This window comes from Helobdella robusta, assembly GCF_000326865.2.
Source record: "Helobdella robusta unplaced genomic scaffold HELROscaffold_6, whole genome shotgun sequence".
Classification (NCBI taxonomy): Eukaryota; Metazoa; Annelida; class Clitellata; order Rhynchobdellida; family Glossiphoniidae; genus Helobdella; species Helobdella robusta.
This window is the reverse complement of record NW_008705330.1, coordinates 1,846,552-1,868,614: the sequence shown is the minus strand read 5'-3', so window position 1 is coordinate 1,868,614 and position 22,063 is coordinate 1,846,552. Positions and strand designations below refer to the sequence as shown.

At 33.4% G+C, this 22,063-nt stretch overlaps 2 protein-coding genes across 2 annotated transcripts; both read right to left on the bottom strand.

The window, feature by feature from the left end:
* Positions 1-9,973: 9,973 nt before the first annotated feature.
* Positions 9,974-14,176, bottom strand: HELRODRAFT_164128 (hypothetical protein; the record flags this gene model as incomplete). The annotated part of the gene is made up of 4 exons (XM_009029155.1): positions 9,974-10,056; positions 12,692-12,733; positions 13,035-13,149; positions 14,105-14,176. The coding sequence occupies 4 exons, from the start codon at positions 14,174-14,176 to the stop codon at positions 9,974-9,976; spliced, it is 312 nt and encodes a 103-aa protein (XP_009027403.1).
* A 5,229-nt stretch (positions 14,177-19,405) lies between these two features.
* Positions 19,406-20,319, bottom strand: HELRODRAFT_164127 (hypothetical protein; the record flags this gene model as incomplete). Its single annotated transcript, XM_009029154.1, has 2 exons — positions 19,406-19,454; positions 19,874-20,319. The coding sequence occupies 2 exons, from the start codon at positions 20,317-20,319 to the stop codon at positions 19,406-19,408; spliced, it is 495 nt and encodes a 164-aa protein (XP_009027402.1).
* Positions 20,320-22,063: the final 1,744 nt, after the last annotated feature.

Here is a 22,063-nt window from a genome sequence, read left to right as displayed (position 1 = left end):
TAATTATCAGGGAGTGCTAAGCAAAAACGAAGATAATGAGACTGAACCATATTCATCAAAAAATTCAACAAGTGAACTCATCAGTAAGTTATATCGTTACATAGCACTATTATAAAATTTTACGGCACTACCTCCTGGGCGTACAACATTAATATTTGTGAATGAACGTGATTGTCTTTACGGGTGCTCTAACTCACAAAACGACAGGATTCGGGTAAGGGTCGAGGTTTTAAAAGATTAAACCCCATTATAAACCGTTGATGTATTAATGACCGGCAATTGTAATTGCACGTTTCAAATTTAGTTTTTATTTTGTACATTTTCTGAAAAACGATCTCTTCCAGATTATTCCTAAAAATGTTTTAGAAAAAATCAAATAGATCGGTTCATTCATGATTACAGAAAGATGAATATTAATGTGGTACGCTTGAGAGGTAGAACGGAATTTTATTTTAAAAATAATTACTGACATTAAAATAAAACAAAATATAAAAAAAACAAAACCGTTTCAAAAAAAATTTTAAAGTATAAAAATCACGTAGTCTCTCATTTTAATCGGGAAACTTTAGACCTGTGATTTTTTTTTATTGCTCTCTGAAAAATCAGAATCTGACAGACGCAGAAACTGTTACAACGGTAACAGGACAAATACCCCCCGGACAAATACCCCTCGGACATTTACCTCCCCTGGACAATTACCCTCCAAGCAAAAACCCCCCGAGCAAAATACCTGCCGAGCAAAATACCCCCCGGACAATACCTCCTAAAACCCTACAAAAAACCCTGCCAAGCAAAATATTCGCATTGATTGTTTTAAGTAATTTTTCTTGTTTATTGTTTGTTGTTTAACTTTGGTTGAATTTGAATCATTTTTACTTCATAACTTCATAACATTTTTTTTTGTAATCATGGCTGTAGTATCGAATGATAACGAAAAATAAATAAAAATAAATAATGGAGTAATAATGTTTAGGCATAAGAAGCATGAAAAATTAAATAATGATTTGAAAAAAGAATAAATAAAGTAATTAATTAATTAACAAACTATTTAATGACTTAGTAAGTAGGTTATGTGATCGATAAGGGAAAAGAATGATAAGGAGTAGGAATGTTTAAGCATAGTTTAAACATGATTTTCACTTTCGCAACAAAACTGTAGACTAAAATTAATCTATAGACATAGACAGAAACCAGAATTGTGCAGCATGTCTACTAGCATGTACTGGGCTTAACACAGCAAATAGAATCAAACAGTATTTTACCCTTATCGTCCGAAACAATACAATAAGGAACTAATGTTTTGAACACCTAAGCAACGATTTGACTACCTTCAACCTAAGTAATTTTGATGTGAACACTTAACCACATACGTTTAATAAATTTATCGACATACTCAGTGTTGGTCATCTAATCGCTCCGTTTATTATCTACTTCAACAAAAAGATCACATAATAATAAACAATCATTAAGCAGCATCACTACAAATCGCATTAAAAATCTTTTCTTCAATCACAATCGCTAAACGAGAGTAGAAGTTGTAACAAAATTTTAAGAGGTACACGTATACTCAAAATGTTAGAGGTCCTAACAGCTCTTTGGATTCACCGGTAAATTGTCTTACTAATGCCGAACTCAACAGACATTTTATTCTATGTCCATGGTCGCTCATATAACCCACCATTAGTTAACAATCAGCTAAAAATCAATATCGTCGTTATCTACAAAATTTTAACCCATAACAGTTCTGCGCTATCTAACTAAGGCTAATACATCTCCCTCCATGGTTTCTTCAACTCATCGAACCTTTCATCAGTCATCTACTCTTTTTATTATTCATTCACTGCATCACATATTCATTCTATCTTAATCAAAATCCAGTTTCATTTCCCTCATTGCAAAAACAACAAAACTTATCTATTTAATATCGCCCAATTTCAATCCCTTCAATTTATTTGCATCCAAAAAGTGCATAGTTAAACATTCATCTACCCATTTTTCAACTACCCACTTAACAAACTTTATCAGCAGCAGATGTTTTCAATGTATTTTTCTAATATGTCTTACTCACTTCGTAAATCACTTGAAAAATTACAACTGATTGATACCACTGACAAATACCACATCCCAAAAATTATGTCAACACAAATAAAACAGTTCTATGCTTCCTATTCTTTATATCAGGGAAAAAATTCATTCCTTGACACCTAAAATCATTTTTAACTCATAAAGAACATTAATATTTCATTTCTTACTAGTCATTATTACTTTGCTAATTTTATTTAGTTTTATTTTTTGTCTCTACATTATGTACTTTATTTAGTTTTCTGTATGAAGTTTCCATTTATATTATTTTTGTACTATTTCGAATATTAACTTTAATTTTTTTATTACTGTATTTATGCCTTGCTTGTTGTTATTGTTGTTGCCCTGCTTCAGATATCTGCTTGAAGATTCAGGCGAGGTTGGAGCCAGTTCGCGACTGTGATCGGGTTATGTCAAAGATCCATTGTTGTAAGAAATATCGGGTTGCTGGGACAGTTGAATAGATGGGGAACATCATCCGGATGTTGCCGGTTGAGGGGACATCTATTGGTGATTTAATTGTCGATTCTAGTTTTATAAATGTTGAGCGGGATGCAGTGACCTGAGCGGAGTTGAGCCAACGTTCTTTTTAACGCTCTGGGCAACGTTTCTTCTGCCTTGTTTATTTCGGAGGCCGGGGTGACCATCCATTAAGCAGCACCGCGGCTTAATATGATTTTGAGGCGTGTTTGGCGGCGTTACAGTGTAGGGTGACTGATGCTGCCTTTAGCGTGGTGCTATTGATGACTACTAGAAGTACCTACCGGTTGTATCATCTGTTGATATTTTGACCGGATGGTATTTTTCAAATTGCAAAAGGGACGTGGCTCGTTTGTAATGGTGTGACAGGGATGGTCTGGGTTGTGGCACTGCAGGAGGAACTGAAATTTAAGGAGATCCGTGTGCTGCCTTACGGAGAGCATCTTGCATTCTGAGAGTAGATGTTGTTCCGATGCTGAGTTGTGGCATTGTAATCTATTGAAGCAGAAGTCGGACGTCAGACATCAAACGGGGCTGGCATATTCTATTATCGAATGGCCGACGGCTTTGTTAGTTTGCAGCGGGTTTTTTTTATCCTGGCCGAAGGTGGTTCGCTGTCCACTGTAAATATATATATATATGTATGTATGTGTATATATATATATATATATATATATATATATATATATATATATATATATATATATATATAAGAGGATAAATTTGTTGATCGATTTACTATTTTAGTGCTTTTATTTGTACTATCTATAAACCTTTTAATTTACATTCCAAATATAATTGCTTTTTGTGGTAGATGCTGCCACTTTATGGTGTTGCGTGAAAGACAGCATCGTGTCTAATGTGAGGCCCAAAATTTTTTGATTATGTTCGAGTGGAAAAAGTTGATTATTGATTTTATCTTGGGAATGAAATGATATTGAGATGTGTTTGATGTGAAGAGGGTTATCTTAGATTTTATGACGGAAATTCCAAACTGCGATAAGTTGTATAGCTCTGGAAGGTAGCTATAGAGGCGCTAAATCAAAACATTTGCATCTGGCCTTTTGCTGTAGATGGTGAATTAAAAAAAAACATTTGCATCTGGCCCTGTGCTGTAGATGGTGAATTCGTCTGCATCTGAGATTATTTTGATGTTTGGCGGAGGAATATATTTATACTTGGCTTATAGCCAAATATATTTATTGCTTTGGAGACAAAAATTGAACAGCGAAGAGAACAACACTGATTGGATTCTTCGGTGCTTATGATGCGTTTTTTGGAATACTGTTGTCTGAATTCTGGAGCAACGACTTTCTTGCGGTGGAGCCGATTGGAGACGGTAAACGGGAAACCTCTCCCCTTTTCAACAAACCGTTGCAACTACCCCTTCCTCCTAAGTTATGCCTTACTTGTAGTACTAATCTTTGGTACTATTTGAAATTTCATAAAATAAAAAATCATTGATGCCTAATTATGAACAGCTGTTTTGGTGCCAGAATCTTTGTAGTAGAAATAAGAAACGAACCCTTTTTATAAAGTTTGGGTTCAGTTCGGTAACATCTAAAAATGTGGGAAATTTGGGTTCTGTTTGGTTTGGTTTAATTATGCTACAACAATAACGATGGGATGAAATTTTATTGTTAGTCACATCACATGAATTCAAAACTTTACATTTTTTTTATTTTATTATTCTTTAAAAATCCGGATCTGACAGACGCAGAAACTGTTTCAGCATGCAAGGCAGTAGTATAAAATCAAACGAATAAGTAAATAAATAAATTAAAAAAACGGAGGAAGAAAAATGTTTAAACATGAAGAGTAATATAAAATAGAATATCAATCAATCTTCATTTAGCGTCCAGAGACCAGTTTCCCCGAGGTACGATGTTGTTTTCTTTGCCATCAATTTTTTACGCCAAATTAGACGATCAGTTGTATCTATTTCATTTAAATTAAGAGCATTCGTGTCTTGCTCAATTGTTTACGACCAGGATTTCTTTGGACGGCTTTTGGGTGATGTGCCAGGTACTTCAACATTTGCAAGAGAAGTTATAGCACTGTTTCCATTTCGTTTGACATGACCAAACCACCGCAGACGGCGTTACCGGCATTTGACTTTTAGATCATCTAAACCAGAACGACGAAGGATTTTGGTAGATTTGATGTGGTCCTTCAGACTAACTCGTTGCATCCATCAGAGCATTTTTATATCAGTTCGTTGAAGTTGTTGTTCCAGTTTGGTTATCATTGGCCATGTTTCTGCACCATATAACAACACCGGACGTATCACAGATTTATAAAGTCTTGATCGTAGTGGTAGTGGGATGTCACGCCGCGTCAATATAGAGGCAAGGAGATACCATTTATTCCAGGCTGCATGTATGCGTGCTCGAACAGCCGCTTTAGCTGTTCAAGTACAATCTAGAACATCCCCTAGATATTGAAACGATGTGACTTTCTCTACCTTAATGGCTTCAAAAACATTGCTATTTCGAATTTGTTGTTGTGGATTGATGCAAGCAGGGCAAACAAAATTGGACACTTTAGATAAAATACCAATTATTTTTGAACAACGTGACACCACTGGTTACACTGCTGACACTTGATTGAATAGTTACCTACACCAGCTTTACAGCTTTAGTAACTGTGGATTGGATCGGTTCACCAGTGTTTATTGCTTTGGTTTTGCTGATGTTGACTTTGAATCCATGATCGGCCAGTCTGGTTTTCCAGTCTTCAAACATCTGTGCTGCATTCTGCTCAGCCGTGGCTTTTAAAACGATATCATCAGCTTTATATTAGATTCCAAAAGTCACCAGTGTGTATTCGGCTTTGTGATTTCTTTCTTCCATCACGGTTATAAATAACAGTGGACTAAGGATCGAACCTTGATGAACTCCAACGCCGATGTCAAATGCAACTGTGTTTCCAACCATTGTGCTGACGAGAGTCTTCGTATTCTTTTACATTTCCATCACAAGTCAAACAAGATATTCTGGAATGAGTTGTCGACGTAGACTCCACCTGATTGCTTCACGGGAAACTCGATCAAGGTTTGCAAAAATGTGTGATAGTTGTTGATGCTTTGCGAGGTACATCTCTTGCAGTTGCCGAATGATAATAATTGTATTAATTGTTGATTTCCCCTCTAGGAAACCAAATTGATAATTTCCAATTGTGATGCACGATGTTAATCTTCTCTCAATGATTTTCTCGACAATTTTCAGGGAGTGTTCTAACAGACGTATACCCCGATGTGATGAACAGTTCAATGGATCACCTTTACCTTTGTATAGCGGAACTGTCATGCTATAGTTCCATTCTGTCGGCATTGAGCAATTTCTCCAAACTCCACGGCAAAGTTGTAGTAACTTTTGGATACCTGCAGTACCAGATGCTTTGATAATGTCATTTGTGAGTCCAGAGGGCCCTGCTGCCTTTTCATCCTTTATTGCTTTCAGAGCTTCTGTAAGCTCCTCCACAGTAATGTCTGGAATCGGATCTTCAATGGATGTAGCGTCAAAGTTGACATTGATGGGAGTTGTTTCATTTAACGACGGTTGAAGTATTCTTTCCACTGTTGCTTGATCTCATCTTGTTCAAGAACCATCTCATTTTTGTCGTTTTTGATACATGAGGCACCAACTATGTCTTTTTTCGTACGCTTTGCTTGTTTTGCTATATGATACAGAGATTTCATTTGTTCACCTTTGCTTTTGGTGAGCCATTCTCCAATGAGACTTGACGTCTTGCATAGTTGTTCTTCCCACGGAAAATTATATGGTCATCAACAGACTTTGATTTTTGCAATTGCTTGTATGCAGCTTTCTTTATAAAATAGAATAAAATAAATGATAAATAATAATAATAAAATAAATAAAAGAAAATAAAATAAATTGACAATAAAATGAAGTAATGGCTTAAAAAGGCAAATAAATAGATGACTTAGTGAGGTAATCGATAAATAAGAACCAGTTGTGTGAATGATAAAGTTTTATTGAGTGTGTTTATGTTAGAGGTGTCTTGTGGTGAAGGTCTTTTCCTAATATGTTGATTGGATGGCGACTTGATAGTTATGCTTGCATTGACGAAGGTTGTGTGTTGTAGTTTTAATTGATGGTAGTAGAGGATGGATGACGTGGTTGTTGTTATTTTCTACTTTCTTGAACAAGTCTTGAATTGAGTGTGTTGAATATCTGAGTGGCGGTAGGTTATGATGCCGGTAGATAGTTAGGCGAATTACTTTTTTGATGAGAGATTGTAGTTGCTGAAGTTGTGGTTGTGTAGCAAAACCAGACCAGGAGGGAGCTACATATTTGATGTGTGAGATGATAATTGATTCGGTGATGTCGAATAATTTGATGCCTCTGAGATCATGTGAGTAGAGTTTTTTGAGTGCGTGAAATGTTTGTAAACCTTTTGTGATGATTGATTGATATGAGGTGCTGCAGTAAGTGTGGAAGTGAATGTGATGCCTAATATTTTTAATTGACTTGTGCGAGTGATGGGTGTCCTGGAGATAATGTTATTTTCTTACAGCTTTTGTGAATGATGAGTTCGAATGATTTATTGAGTTTAAGTGACAGATTGCATCGTTTTGACCATGTAGTTAGTGAGTCGAGTTCTGATTGGATGGTGTGTGAGTTAGATGATGGGATAATAAGGTAGGTGTCTTCAGCGTATTTGATGATTTGATCAGAGCTATGAACAGTTTTGAGAGTAGAAGCATTGATGATAAAAGTAGATGGTCCAAGGACAGAACCTTGAACTACGCTAGAATTTATAGGTAGAGTAGATGAAAGAGTAGAGCTAAATGTAGAATGACTCCTATTAGAAAGAAAATTCATTATAATATTGTAAATGTTGTCAAATAGAAAAAGAGAGGCTAACTTTTTTGAAAGTGAGAAGTGATTGAGAGTGTTAAAAGCTTTAGAAAAGTCGAGAACAATAAAATGAACATAATTATTATTTTTAAGGAAAGATGTTATTGTAGAAGTAAGAGAGACGATGGCGTATGTTGATGAACCTGTAGGACGAAATGCAAGCTGATCTTGTAATAGTGGTTTGATAGATGGATTGTTGAAACATAGATAGATGAATGACCTAACAATGAATTTTTCTACAATACGTGAAAGTATGGGGGTGATAGATATTGGGCGATAACCTATTGGTGTTGATGGGTGTTTTGTTTTAAGAAATGGATGCATTTTGCTAGATTTCCATTGTGATGGGATGAATAAATGCATCAAGCAGTGATTATAGAACGAACTTAAGATGCTGAAGATGAATGATTTGTAGAAACTATGCTGGTAGACTGACTGGGCCTGTACTGGATGGGCAGGCTTTCGTTAGCATGTGCAGGGCGGAGAGTGGTGTAAATTGTTGATGTTGATGACGACTATTGATTGTTGTTGCTTTTGTTGGTGGAGTTTTGTAGGACGAGTCGGTTGACATGGAAGCAAAGTTGGTGTTGAGTGTGAATGCCAATCCTTTATTGATGAGACACAAGAGTTAAGTCTATCGAGTTTCCAATCTCTTCTTTCATAAACATTTAATACTCTGAACTAAAATATCTAAGAAGTTTTCCCAAGAAGCTTTAGTTTTTAGTTGGATCAAAATGAAACAAAATCATCTCTGAATCATTTTTTGAATCATAATATTTTTATAAGCATTTTTTTTAATTTTTTAAAACAAATTTCTTCAATTACAGTAATTGATTAACAAATATTTAGAGCAGTAAGTTTTTTCTTTCTTGACATTTTGAAATAAATTTTTGATCAGTCCTTTTCTAAACCTAATCTGCCATTATGAGTATATTTTTTTTCCTAAGTAACGGTTTTTTAAAGTTTCACTAACTTGATGAAATCTTTCATCCAGCTTTAAATCTTTTAAATATTCGTAAATAATGCATTCTAATAATTTTACACCAAGCGGAAATGAAACTGTTGAGCGTCCGTTTAAAAGTAAAATATAGTTGTCAGATTTTTTATAATATTTTTTAACAATATAAAAATTATTTAACAACAAAAGCACTCGTTTGTAGTTTTATCTGTGGAAGAATTGACTACTGCAATGCGATTATGTTTGGTGTCAACTCATTCCTTCGTGATGATTTGCAGTCTGTTCTGAGCGCTGCAGCGAGACTTGTTGCTGGTTATTCGAAATTCGATTCAATTTCATCATACATCAAGGATGATTTACACTGGCTCCGCCTGCCAGAAAGAATCGTTTTCAAATTATCTCTTATAGTCAGAGATTGTCTTGCTGGTGACGCTCTAACTTATCGGAGGGAACAACTACAGTTAGTTTCAGAAATTGCAAATCGGAGTCGACTGAGATCCTGCGATAATGGTAATCTTCTACTTCCTAGATTTAATTTGTCTCGTTTCGAGAAGAGAAGATTTTCTGTTTCGTCTGCAAAAATCTGGAACTCACTAATTGTAAATTTGAAAAAATTCAACAACATGAGCCGACACGTTTTCAAGAAACGTTTGAAAAATCATTTGTTCGCTTCTGAAGTTATTCAATAGGGGCGCTCCACAAATCCTTAAATACAGATACAGATTCAACAACATGAGCCGACATGTTTTCAAAAAACGTTTGGAACATCATTTGTTCGCTTCTGAAGTTATTCAATGGGGGCGCTCCACAAATCCTTAGATATAGATAATAATAATAATAATTATTATTATTTTTTTATTAAAATTAAATTTTTCAAAAGAGCTGTCAAATGTTATCAAAAATTAAAAGCCGTAAATTATTTTTTATACTTTAATCTTCACTTTTGTTTGATCTAAAGACATGAATAAGTATTTTATCTGATGATTTGTATAACGCCTGTAATGAAGAACCTCAGATGTCTTTAATATCTATTAGAACTTGGCAATATTTATAGCTGGATCCCACAAATATTTAAAAAGACTATTTCAGACTCTAAAAGCAAAAGCTGTAAAATTTTTAGATCCAAGTTTTTTTGATCGATCGATCAATCTAATCAATCAATCAAACAAACAAACAAACAAACAAACAATTAATTAGTCAGTCAACCAACTAAGCAATCAATTAATTTTTTTCAGCGCTATTTCAGCAATGTTTAACGGCGCTCTTTAATAAATTTTGGCAACAGATTGATTTCAAAATCTGCTTTGAACTTCGTTAGCGATTGATAAGTAAGTAGCTGAACAAAGAGGAAAAATTTCCAAAAAAAGTACCAAAAAAGAATAAGAGTTTTTAACTGAGAATAAGAAAAAAAGAGAACATGAAGTCGATTTTAGATCGTTTAGGTTTAATTAAATTTTTGTACTCAGAAAATAATTTAGATTGAGCATTTTTATTAATACACATCGTCGATCGGGCTTTTTCAGCGCGCCAATATGATTGTTCCAACCATCCTCATCCTTTGTTATCTCAATTAGTTTTTAGCATCTTGACTTTTTTGTCCAAAATTAAACTCTTTGAAATAAATTTGGTCCAGGTAAGAGTAACGCAGTCTGCCTGTGCGGTATGATGTTTTGATTTCTAATTTATAGAGCGCATCCATGCTCACGGTCTCATTTTTTTGGCATTTGGTGGATGTGATCGATAAACGATAAAAAACATGAGCAACATAACGCGGCCAAGGTGAAAACTTTAGTTAAAAATTTAAAGCTGAATCAGGAAGATGATTATCAACTCTATATAAGGCTAATAAAATAAAAGTGTAGTGTAATGAATGATATATGACAACCATGGACTAATTAAGATATGATAATATTGTGTATGTATACTCTCAGGCTTAACCTGATATAAGCAAGTGTGTATGACGTTTTAGGGAATAATCATAATGATAGAAAAAAACATGTTAACGAATATTTTTTAAAAAATTTCTGAATAAAACGTTTTAATTATTTGAAGTTAATTTTGTAATAAAAAAAGTTGATGTAAAAATTTGTTTTTTAATAAATTGTAAAAGAACGATTTCAGAAATATATAAATTTAAGTTCAAGACACAACAAATTGGCGACGAGGATTAAAATTAATGAAAATTTGAACATTAAAACGTTTTGATTATCAAATAATATTGTTTCGGATTACGAATATTATAATTATTTTTTGTAATAGTAAAATATCAAGCTTTAATCTAGAATTAAAAACTTTGGACAGGCTTATCAAACGACTCCAAAATTATTTTCTAATAAAAAACATTCTTGATGATAAACTACTCAAGAAAAGCGTAAGGCATTGCTAAGACAAAATAATGGGGCAAAAATTGGCCAACCAATATTGGACGAAACCAGGAAGAGCTGCCGATAATCACACTTTCAATGAAATTTTAGCTACAAAAATTTAGGAGCGATTCCGATTTAGCCAGCAAAAACAAAAAGTCGACGAGACACCAACTCAATATATGGCAACATTGAGACACTTGGCTTTGACTAGTGATTTCGCTGCCGATGCTGCGTACCGGAAAATCGATGACCGCGGAACCAATTTATTTTTGGCTTGGCCAGCCAAGATATTCAAGCCGATCTGCTTACTCGTCTAGATTTAGACATAGAAAATGTAGTCACCTTTTCGGAATGATATGCTAGAGTTCGCAAAACAGCAGAATTGCTTCAAGGCAAAGAGGTAGTCAACTCAATGAAGCAAGAAAGTGAGAGACGAGAAAAGTAAATAAACTTAGTACCAACGGATAGAAAACAGACCGACAACAAACAAAAATGCAAACACAACGGATTTACTCATGAATGAATTTGTACATTCAAGAATGTAAAATGCTACAACTGTTAGTTTATTGGTCCCACGGCGAGGGTTTGTAAAAAAAAATACATCCATGAGAGATTAAAAAAAGAAAAATTGGACTAGGCCTAAGGCAATAGAAGAGTGTGCTGAAGATGTAGATGATGAAGATTGCAGTCAAGATGAAAGCAGCTATAACCAAATATCTAACATGGATAATTTAGAAAACAACTTTTTAAAAAAAGTTACATTGATAATGAGATTGATGGGGCATAGTAGCTTTCCAAATATATGCAGGTACATTGGAGACGATCGTCAGCCACAAATTTACCTATGAAACTGAATTTACCCGCTTTGAAACCAGCGAAGAAACAGTTCAAATAATATAGCAGACATAAGCTACTGTGGTGATCAAAAAAGGAATAAATTCTGCAATCAACTGTACAACGTTGTTAAAAGAGATTGTACGTACATCTTTAGTTGGTGTGCGGCGATGGATTAAGACTCCCAGCAAATGTGAAGAAAGGAGAGTAGTTGTAACATCAACTGCAAAGAAAGAAAAGATATGGATACCCAAAACCGATGCTACGAAGACCATTGTTAACGACAGAGCCAATGTTGTGATGAATTCGCAGAAGATGGATGAATCCGCCAACAAAAAAGAAAAGAAATTGAAGAAACTGCTTCAAGAAAACGCAAAGATTTTCAATGAGAACTTAGGTCGCATCAGAGGTGTTAAAGACAGCATCACGCTGAACGAAATACCAATTAAGAATTTCTGACAGCCGTGACCTGACCTGTCCCATTTGCTATTGAGAAGACAGTCGACCTTGAATTAGAACGAATGGAAAAAGAGGAATCACGTGTTCCTAGATATATCAGCAAATATGCATCACCTATTATCATTGCCGCGCGAAGGTAGAAACAAAAGCAGTTCGACTGTGTGCAGATGCTAAAGTTTCCGTCAACAAAGCATTAATCATAGAGCTATGTACGTTGCCAAGAGTTAAAGAACTTTTTCCCAAATGGGAGACTCTAGATATTTTTCAACTTTAGATCTGGCCGATGCCTACCATCAAATTTGACTTGATCATAAAGGCACAGGATTACCTGGTGATTAACACGAAGAAAGGATTGTATAGATACAAACGCCTACCATTTGGAATGTCATCAGTCACTACACAGTTTTCAAAACTGGCCATTCACAAATACAATTGATGATGGGAAGAAGTCTGCTATTGCCTTTAGATGCTATGTGATTTACACTCGAGGAAAATGAAAGGAAAGCAACTGCTTGGAGTGGTATTCGAAAATTTTACCCTGGATATAGCGTTCGGATAAGAAAATTTTCACTGAATAAAACAACTTGGGTGCTGGCAATTATTCTACAAATTTGGCAAACTTAGCTTACATGGTGCAAGGTAGAAAAGCATGGAAACACCACGTGGATCATCTGTTGAGTCGGAACAAAGATTGCTAAACTCAACAGTAAAAGAAACTAATCATACCTAATAATCATAAACTAATCATATCATACAATACAACCCTGCGGCACGATGGTGTAATGGTTATGGTGCCTGGCATTGTTGATGCAGTGTCCGGGTTCGATTGTAAAGAGATACCCGCATATCATATGCAAAAGTATTTACTCGCTGTGTTTGTTGTAATTACCTGTGAGGAATATCTAAGAAAAAATAATAATTATAACCTATAAAAACAAACGGGTCAGCTCAGCCGGGCAAATCAACAACAACCTGAAGTCATGGAACAACAATCATTAATGGTCAAGGGCCCAATTGACAAGTCAACGTCAAGACGCTCAATTTGAGATACTATAGGAATTCCACCCCGACGGTATGGTATAAATAGCTGAAGGTTGAGTTTTGAATTAAGGAGGAAGTGATTTACTGTATTCAATGATATATGACAACCGCGGACTAATTAACGAATGATAATATTGTGTATGTATACGCTCAGGCTAAACATGATATAAGCAAGTTTGTACGACGTTTTTGGAAATAATGATAAAAGAAAACATGTTAATGAATATTTTGGATTGAATTCGTTTTCTTAGTAAAACGTTTTAATTATTTGAAGTTAATTTTGTAATAAAAGGAAGATTATATAAACATTTGTTGTTCAATAAATTGTGAAACAACGATTTCAGAAATATAGACACACCAAAAAGTAAAAAAATAGGATTATTAAAGAAAAGCATTAGTTAGATAAAAATTAGAATTTATTGCAAAATTATTAATATGAAAAAAATTAATCAAAAATGAAATATAAACTACGAAAATTACTGGAAGGACGTTAATGAGAAAAATAGTAATAGTTTTTAAACTTATCAAATAAAACATATTAGTTTAAACTTAAAAAAAATTAGTTTAAGATACTTCTTCTTTCTCGTGCCTTATCCTTTCAAAACATTGGCGACCATCGTCCTCCACAAACCCCATCTATAACTCTTTGTAGTTGAAATGTTGTGACATTCAACAATTGACAAAAAAACTTCACAAATGTAATTCATTTTTGACTGCGTTCTCTTCTTACTGCATTCTTTCAGGTAGTTGTTAGATTTTTCATTTCTTCTTTTCGTATGGTGTGACAAAAATACTTTAACTGCCTCCGTCGGACTATTTGTAGTAATTTATTCTTTTCATAACCGGACTGTTTTAATCAATGCTCATTGGTGGTCAAACTAATTTTCGTAATTCTTCTCAAAAACCAAATCGCAGTGGCATTAATCCTTTTTTCTATTTCTTTAGAAATTATCCAGGACCCAGATCCGTAAGTCAGCACATAAAAAATGTAACACTCTAACAGTTTTTAATTTTTTTGATATTCTGATTTTACTGTTAGTGAGGACGATTTTCATTTTAAAATCTTTGGCCATAGTTATCCTTCGTGTGATATCCACATCACATTTACAACCTGAGGTTATCAGACTTTCAAGATAATTGAAGCTGTCGACTTGTTTCACTTGTTTACCATTAATGATTATGGACAGATCGGCGTTGTTTTGCTTTTATTGATACGATAACGATACACTCTGTTTTTTATGTTTATTTGCAAGCCTTTTTTCACTTTCAAAAACCGGTTTGGAGAGAATTGTTTGCAATTTTTCCATTTATTTCGCTATAAGAGCTGTATCATCAGCATATCTTACATTGTTTATAATCACGCTTATTGTTTATATTCACGCCTCTTAAGGTACATGAAATTACTTTAAATGATAAATAAAGAAAAGACAGATAAATTATAAAAAAATATATTAAGATTAACTTAAAAAGATGTGCTGATATAACAGTCATTGAGAGGACATGATCAATACAAGACATTCAAAATAGGAAAACTTAAAAGAAATTAATCAAGAAGGAAAAGAAAAAGAAGAGTCTTTACTTCAGGGTCTAGAAAACTCTTGAAAATCTTCTTATATCAAGATTGAGAAATGGAGAATTTGAATCATGGCACCGTTTCAGTAGAAGGAATGAAATTAAGAAAAAAAAGTTTTTATTAACGATTTTTAATTAATAGAATTTATATTAATGTTGAATGGTAAGAATATTACAGAATAGATAGAAATTGTTTTTTATTAGTATTTATGAAATTATTGGAGGTTTCGACTTAATATGCTTACTACTAAGATTTAAGTAGAGTATTCGCCGCCTGACTACTCTCATCGGAATTGAAAAAGTGTTAAATAAACAAATGAAAATCTCTAGAATATGACATAATGTTTATATTTAGAAAAAACTGAGGCAAAACTTTACATTAGTGCCTTAAAGCAAAGGAAAATCGAGATAATAAGTAAAAGTGAGAATAGGTTAAATCAATCAATCAATCAATCAATTAGCTTATAAAGCGCTATTTCGGGGATGTTCAACAGCGCTCCTCAATGAATTTTGAAAACAGATAGGTCTTGAGATCGCTCTGAACTTCGCAAGTGATGGAGAAGTAGTCAGAGAAGTAGGTAGAGTTCCAGAGAAAAGGACCAGAAAAAGAAAAAGCAGATTTGGCAAAAGAGTGTTTAACACGAGTTAAGAAAAAGCGAGAAGAAGAAGACGATCGTAAACCGGGGCATTTAGGTTCAATTAATATATCTGATAAATACTTAGGAAATAATTTAGATAGAGGCTTATACATGAACGTGCAAATTTTAAAAATTATTCTATATTTTATAGGTAGCCAGTGCAAGAGAAGAAGATATGGAGATATATGAGAAAAGAAAGGGGCACGAGCAACTAGACGAGCAGCAGAGTCAAAAGCTTTACTTAAAGGATAGAGTATAGAGTCAGGAAGACCATAGTAGAGCGAGTTACAATAATCAATCCTAGATAAGACTAACGAAGTAACAAGAAGGAGAAGAGTAGGATCATCAAGAAAAGGCAAAAGTTTTTCTAATCTACGTAGATGAAAGTAAGAGCTTCTAGCAACACTATTAATCTGAGAAGAGAGAGACATAGTAGAATCAAAGATAAAACCTAGACTACGAAACTTATGAGAGACATCAAGAGTTTTAGAATCAGGTAAGATAATTGGAGGAATAGTAATAGAGTGTTTAGATTTATTAAAACAAATTAATTCAAAATTAGAAGGATTAAGTTTAAGACACATAGAGTCAGACCAAGCAATAATTGAAGAAAGACATAGAGATAAATTATGAAGAACACTATTGAGATTAGATGGAAGAAAAGAAGTATAAATGTAAGAATCATCAGCATATAGTTGACTAGAGAAAGAAAAGTTATTAATAATACGAGGTAGTTCAGAAGTATAGAGTATAAATAGAAGAGGGCTAAGGATAGAACCCTGAGGTACCCCGAAAGTAAGAGTAGAGGAGTTAGAAGTAGAATTATTGAGAACAACAGAAGAAAAACGATTACAGAGATAAGAAGAAAACCAAGATAGACAAGAATCAGTAATATTAAAAGAATGATGCAGCTGTCTCAAGAAAATAGTATGGTCAACAGTATCAAAAGCCGAGGAAAGGTCAAGAGCAAGAAGAAGAGTAAGATTACTATTGTCACTAGAGAGAAGGATATCATTGTGTATTTTGAGTAAAGAAGTTTCAGTACTGTGAGCAGGTCTGAAAATATGTCTAAAAGTAAATTATTATTATGACTGTTAATAGTTACAATTATAAAAATGTTTATGATTTAAAGTGAAATACTGAAAATAATTGTTGAAAATAAGAAATTAAAACTATTTAATAACTTTGTAGGGTTAAAATCGTAATTTTGGTATGCTTTCAAAGAGAAAGTTTTTGCATTGTAGCATGGATGTAATTTAACTGAATTTTATTATATATATCCATGCATTGTAGGCATTTAAGTAAACTTACGTGCTTGCATGGTTGTGTGTGGTTAACATTAAAATAAACTTCCATGCATTTATTTGCACAAATTTTAACATATAAAACTGAACATGTAGGCGTTAAAGTAAATTTTCATGTCTTTAGTTGCACTCATTTAAGCATGTATATTAAGACTGTTTATTATTAGAATTATAAAAATATTTATGTTTTAAAGTGAAATACTGAAAATAAGTTTTAAAAATAATAACTGCCGTCAATTTTATTTAATAACACTGTATGGTTGAAATTGCAATTTCGGTATGGTTTTAAAGAGAAGTTCATATACATTGTAGGCATTAAAGTAAACGCATATTCTTGCATGCTTTTGTACTGTAGGCATTGAAATAAACTTCCATGCAGTTATTTGAAAGTGTTTTAGCATGTAAATTAACTAGTAGGTATTGAAACAAAGTTCCATGCATTTTTTGCAAGCATTTTAAAACGCAATCCTCCACGTAGGCATTAAAGTATACTTCCATGCATGGATACGAGTAGGCCCTGAAATTAACTGACGAATTTGAATAAAAGCGTTTACATAGTAGTTTATTATTTTATTAAAGGCTTCTACGATGTTTAAAATTGTATTTTTTCGAGCAATGCTTAGCAAGCAAACTTCGTTCAGAAGGGTGGCCTTTAAAAGGGCCGTTAAGTTGTCAAAGGGGTGGCTTTAAAAGGGCCGTTTAGTTGTCAAAAAGGTGACATCTAAAAAGACCGTTTAGTTGTCGTCATCATCGTCACCGTCATCACCATCATCTTTATCAACAAATGTTTACTTTAACCCTGATGTGGAAAATAATATTTCCAAACGGCATCTAGCTATACCGTTCACGCTAAACAAATTCTGCCAAGTGAGTTCTGTATTTCATCTTTCTTTTTAATCTGGCCTACATTGATTCTAAATTTTGCGAGTGAGCCAATGGATTCTTCTGGTTAACAAAATTTAGAGAATGATTGACGGTCCAATGAATGTAGGCGCGCCATTCGTCGGAAACTATGGTTGTTAATGGTAATAGCGTTTGTGTATCCCGGGCCTGAACCTCATCCGGAAAGCAATGTCTAGTACCTCGTTGTATGCTGCCAAAAATTCACTCACTCTAGAATTTACGTTTCTTCCTTTTTCATACTTAGCCTTAACAATTTTTGATTCGTCAAATTCAACAATTGCTCCTGGGTCACCTATAGGTACAACTTGATCTATGCATTTGTAAATACAAATGTCACGGCAGAAGTTGTACTAATCAATAAGAGACTTTGTGCTCAGCTGCAATTCACGACATGCTGTTTTGACCGGTGTGCTCCAGGCCCAATAGTAAATTAAACGAACCAGCAGGCTAAGTCACTTCTTTCAAAGAAGGAATCTTTCCGAATGGTGATTCATTTTTGACAGCTTCGAACAGGACAGCGCCAAATTACGCCATCGATTGATCATCGGTTGATGAGCAATTCCAGCTATATCACCGGCGTAATTGTCACAATTCATTTCTTGATACAACAGCCCATTCAGCCTGAGCCATTGCCTTGTCTCCCGTTCGTTCTTAATGACCATATCCGCGACCGTCAACGCATTAACCCTGCCCACTTGATTCATAATTGGAAAAGAAATAAACAAACCTGAGGATAAGCGCCAAATCAAATGACTCGGAAGTCGAAATATAGATCTTTGGATGACGAAAATTCGAATATTTTGAAAATTACATTTTTTTCGATAAAATTATTTTGGTTGCTATATTTTTAAAAACATTTTTTTAGAAATTGTTATAATTTGAATTTAAATTTTACAATTTTATTATGTAATCAATTTTAAATAAGCCAATCAATTTTGAAAAGTTATATCCTAACATTACATTTTTGAAATAAAAAAATTCTTATTCATTTTATATATTTATCTAAAACAATAATTAATAAAAAAAGGTTAAAAACATGAAGAACAATTTGTTTATTTAGCGTTATTAATATAAATTCACTCTAATTCATTTATTTAGCGTCATTAACATAAATTCATTTTTACACCTATTTCCGTAGCATTCAATACCCTCCATTTACATCACTGTCGATTTTTTGTTTGCATTGAGGCACTAATGTAAAGTTTTGCCAAAACTAAGTTTAGTAATAAAAGGTTGAAAATTAATTTGTTCAGAAACAAAAAAAACAACCACTGAGAGAAAAATACAACTATAAACGTGAAGTTACCATCACGATAAACCATATAAATAGATTAGATATAATGGGCAAATTGATTCCTAATAATCATGGCGTCGTTAGAGGCATGGGGAATGAACAGCCGAGAGAAATGAATATAATCGGATAATATAAAACTTTTTTTTATGTGAAAGTAAAATTTTAGAAAATTTGGTTTTTATTTTTCAACTAAATGCATATTGAAATTCGAAGTAAAAAGTACTATTTTAACAAACAAAAAAATTAAATTAAAAAAAGATGCACTTTTAAAAAGTCTTACAAAGTTCTTTGCGGTAAAAATCTCGCTAAAATAAACAATACAATTTTTTTAAATCATTTTTATTTAATTAAATTTTTATTGCTTATTGTTTATAAACATATTGTTAATGCTTTGAAAAAAAAAACATTGAGCATAACCATTAATTTTATTTTGTTTAAAATGGAAAATTAACCTCAACAATTTAAAAAAAATTAATATAAATATTAAATTCCATGGGCGAGTCACTGACTTTAAAATTATGAATTTAACTACTACATTGCCAGACCAATGGTAATGAAATGTTTATTTGTTTGTTGCCAATTTCCGGCGTTTCAGCACAAATGGGCTATCTTCACGCCTATTACTTTCCTGATTTTATACCTGGGTATTGTTGATTTCGTTTAGTTTTAAATTTCGTAAATAAGATTTAAATCTGTCAAGTATTGTGTTTTGAATGCTAATTGGATCTTTAAATATTTGTTGCATGTTGGTCGGAGTGTTGTGAATTCTTCTCTTTAATTAGCATTTTTGACATTCTGTGATAATGAGATGAATGGTCAGTCTTGTACCACAAGTATCGCAACATGAAGGTGAAGATCTTGTGTAAATCCAAGATTGAGATAATTTGCTCTGGCCTATTTTGATCCTGTTTAACATCGTTTGGTATCTTCTTTCTGAATGCAATACATTTGGATTCGGACTATTTACTTTAGGGTTTGAACTTTCTAAAAAGTTATTGATTTCATTTTTGTTGCATCAAGGATACGATATATTGATGTGTGATGGGTTTTATATCGGACATTGGTATTGGAATGTTTGATATTGGAAGAGAGTGTGCCAGGCTGGCAGCCTGGTCCGCTTTTTCGTTGCTCAAAATTCCGATGTGGCTTGGACTCCAAACTAATTTTATTGAATTATTTTTTACCATTATGTTGTGAATTTTGTTTTTAATCATTGTTACTAGGAGGTTTCTATTTCTATCCGAATTTATTGCCGTGAAGCTGGATAAAGAGTCTGTGACAATTAGAAATTGGTTTGTTTTGGAGTTTTTTACGTGATCCAGTGCCATGTTAATTGCTATCAGTTCAGCTGTAAAGGTCCATGCGTATAGTGGGAGTCTATGGAGTAGGGTTTGTTTGAAACTAGAAATGACAGCTGCTGCTGATGTTGATCCTTTTTGTCTCGACCCATCGGTATATATTATAATGTGATTTGGATGTTTTTCTAATATTTCGTAGAAGCTCATTTCACTTGAGCTTTTATTATATTTTGTAATTGATGTGTCTAATTTGGAGTTTTAATGTTCCATGGCGAAGCTTCCGGTGATATTTCTTGAATGATTTTTGTATTATTTAGATTTTTTATGTTCCACTACTCTATCACTTAAGATGGGTAAGGCTTTTGATTTTTTTTCTCTTTTGTAATTATGGAAATGAATTTGTGAGCTGGATTGCTGCTTTTGTGATTGAACTTTTCACATAAAAATTCATTGTTAACTTGAGATGTCTGAGTTGTCTTGGAATTTCAGATGCGAGAGAATTTGTATATTTGAATACATTTATCTTTTATGGTTATGGTTAAATCATCCATATATAGGCATGTCAATTCATTCTCTGGGATAATGGTGGTGATCGTGTTGATATTCAGGCAAAAAAGTATGGGTGATAGGATGCTTCCTTGTGGTATACCCATATCTAGATTTTTTACACTTGATAGCACATCATTTATTCTCACCTGGAATGTGCGATTTGATATGAAATCTTGATTGAATTTGGGAAGGCGTCTTCAGAGACCCACTTTATAGAGGTTTTCCATTATCCCGTATTGCCATGTTGTATCGTACGCCTTATCTACGTCAAAAAATATTGTTATAGTTTGTTCATTACTGGCTAGACTACTTCTTATGAAAGACTCTAATGATACAATATGGTCTATAGTAGATATTCTTTTTCTTCCTCCAGATTGTTTTTCAGATATTATGTCATTTTTATTAAGGTACCATATTAATCTTTTATTCACTATTTTTTGAAAGATTTTGCTAACGCAGCTAGTTAATGATATTGGGCGATAATTATCTGGATTTTCTATTGATTTACCAGGCTTATGGAAAGGGAGAATGGTGGCATGGTGCCATGACTGTGGAGTGGGTCCAGATTTTATTGAAGGTCTTTAACAGGTTTTCAGTTGCAATGGTCGGGATATGTTTTAGTATTTCTTAAGTGATTTGATCTTCACCTGGGGCGGAATTTGTGCTATTTTCTATTTCGTCTTTAATTTTTTTCAAAATGATTATTTGGTTATATTATTCATTATTAGTGGACTCAAAATTTAAGAAAATTTTTTCTTTTCTTATTTTATGTTTTATGAAGGTTTTGTTATGATTGGTTATTAGGGATTTGTTTTGGAAATGAATTGCTAGTGTGTTGGCTATTTCCTCATCTGTTTCCTGAGTTTTGTTTTGAAGTTGTAGATGGCTTGTTCGACTTTCAGTGTCTTTGATTCTCCTGACCATGCCCCAGATTTTTTTTTTTGGAGTAGTAATTTTCATAATGTCAACGTATTTTTTCCCAGCAGAGTTTTTTCTCTTGTCTTATTGTTCTTCGTGCTATAGCTTTTGCTTTTTTGTATTCTATTAAATTATTAACTGTTGGGTTTTTTCTTGAATGTTTTAAGGTGGTCCAATTTAATTTTAATAAATTTTTTTCAGTTTTTATTGAATTATGGATTTAGGATTTTATTATTACTAATTTTTAATTCTGGTGTTGACTGTTCGACTGACGTTCTTATTATTTGGGTCCAGTTTTCCAACGAAGCATCTTTCATGTCACTCCGCTGTAAGAATTGATGTCAGCAAAACTCCCTGAATTTTATCCAATCAGTTTTTTATAATTTAATTTACCTTTATTTGTTGTTTATGTTAGTGATTTCAATGATTATTGGATAGTGGTCATCGTGTAAATCTTGCATAACCTCCCAAGAGACGTCTTCTT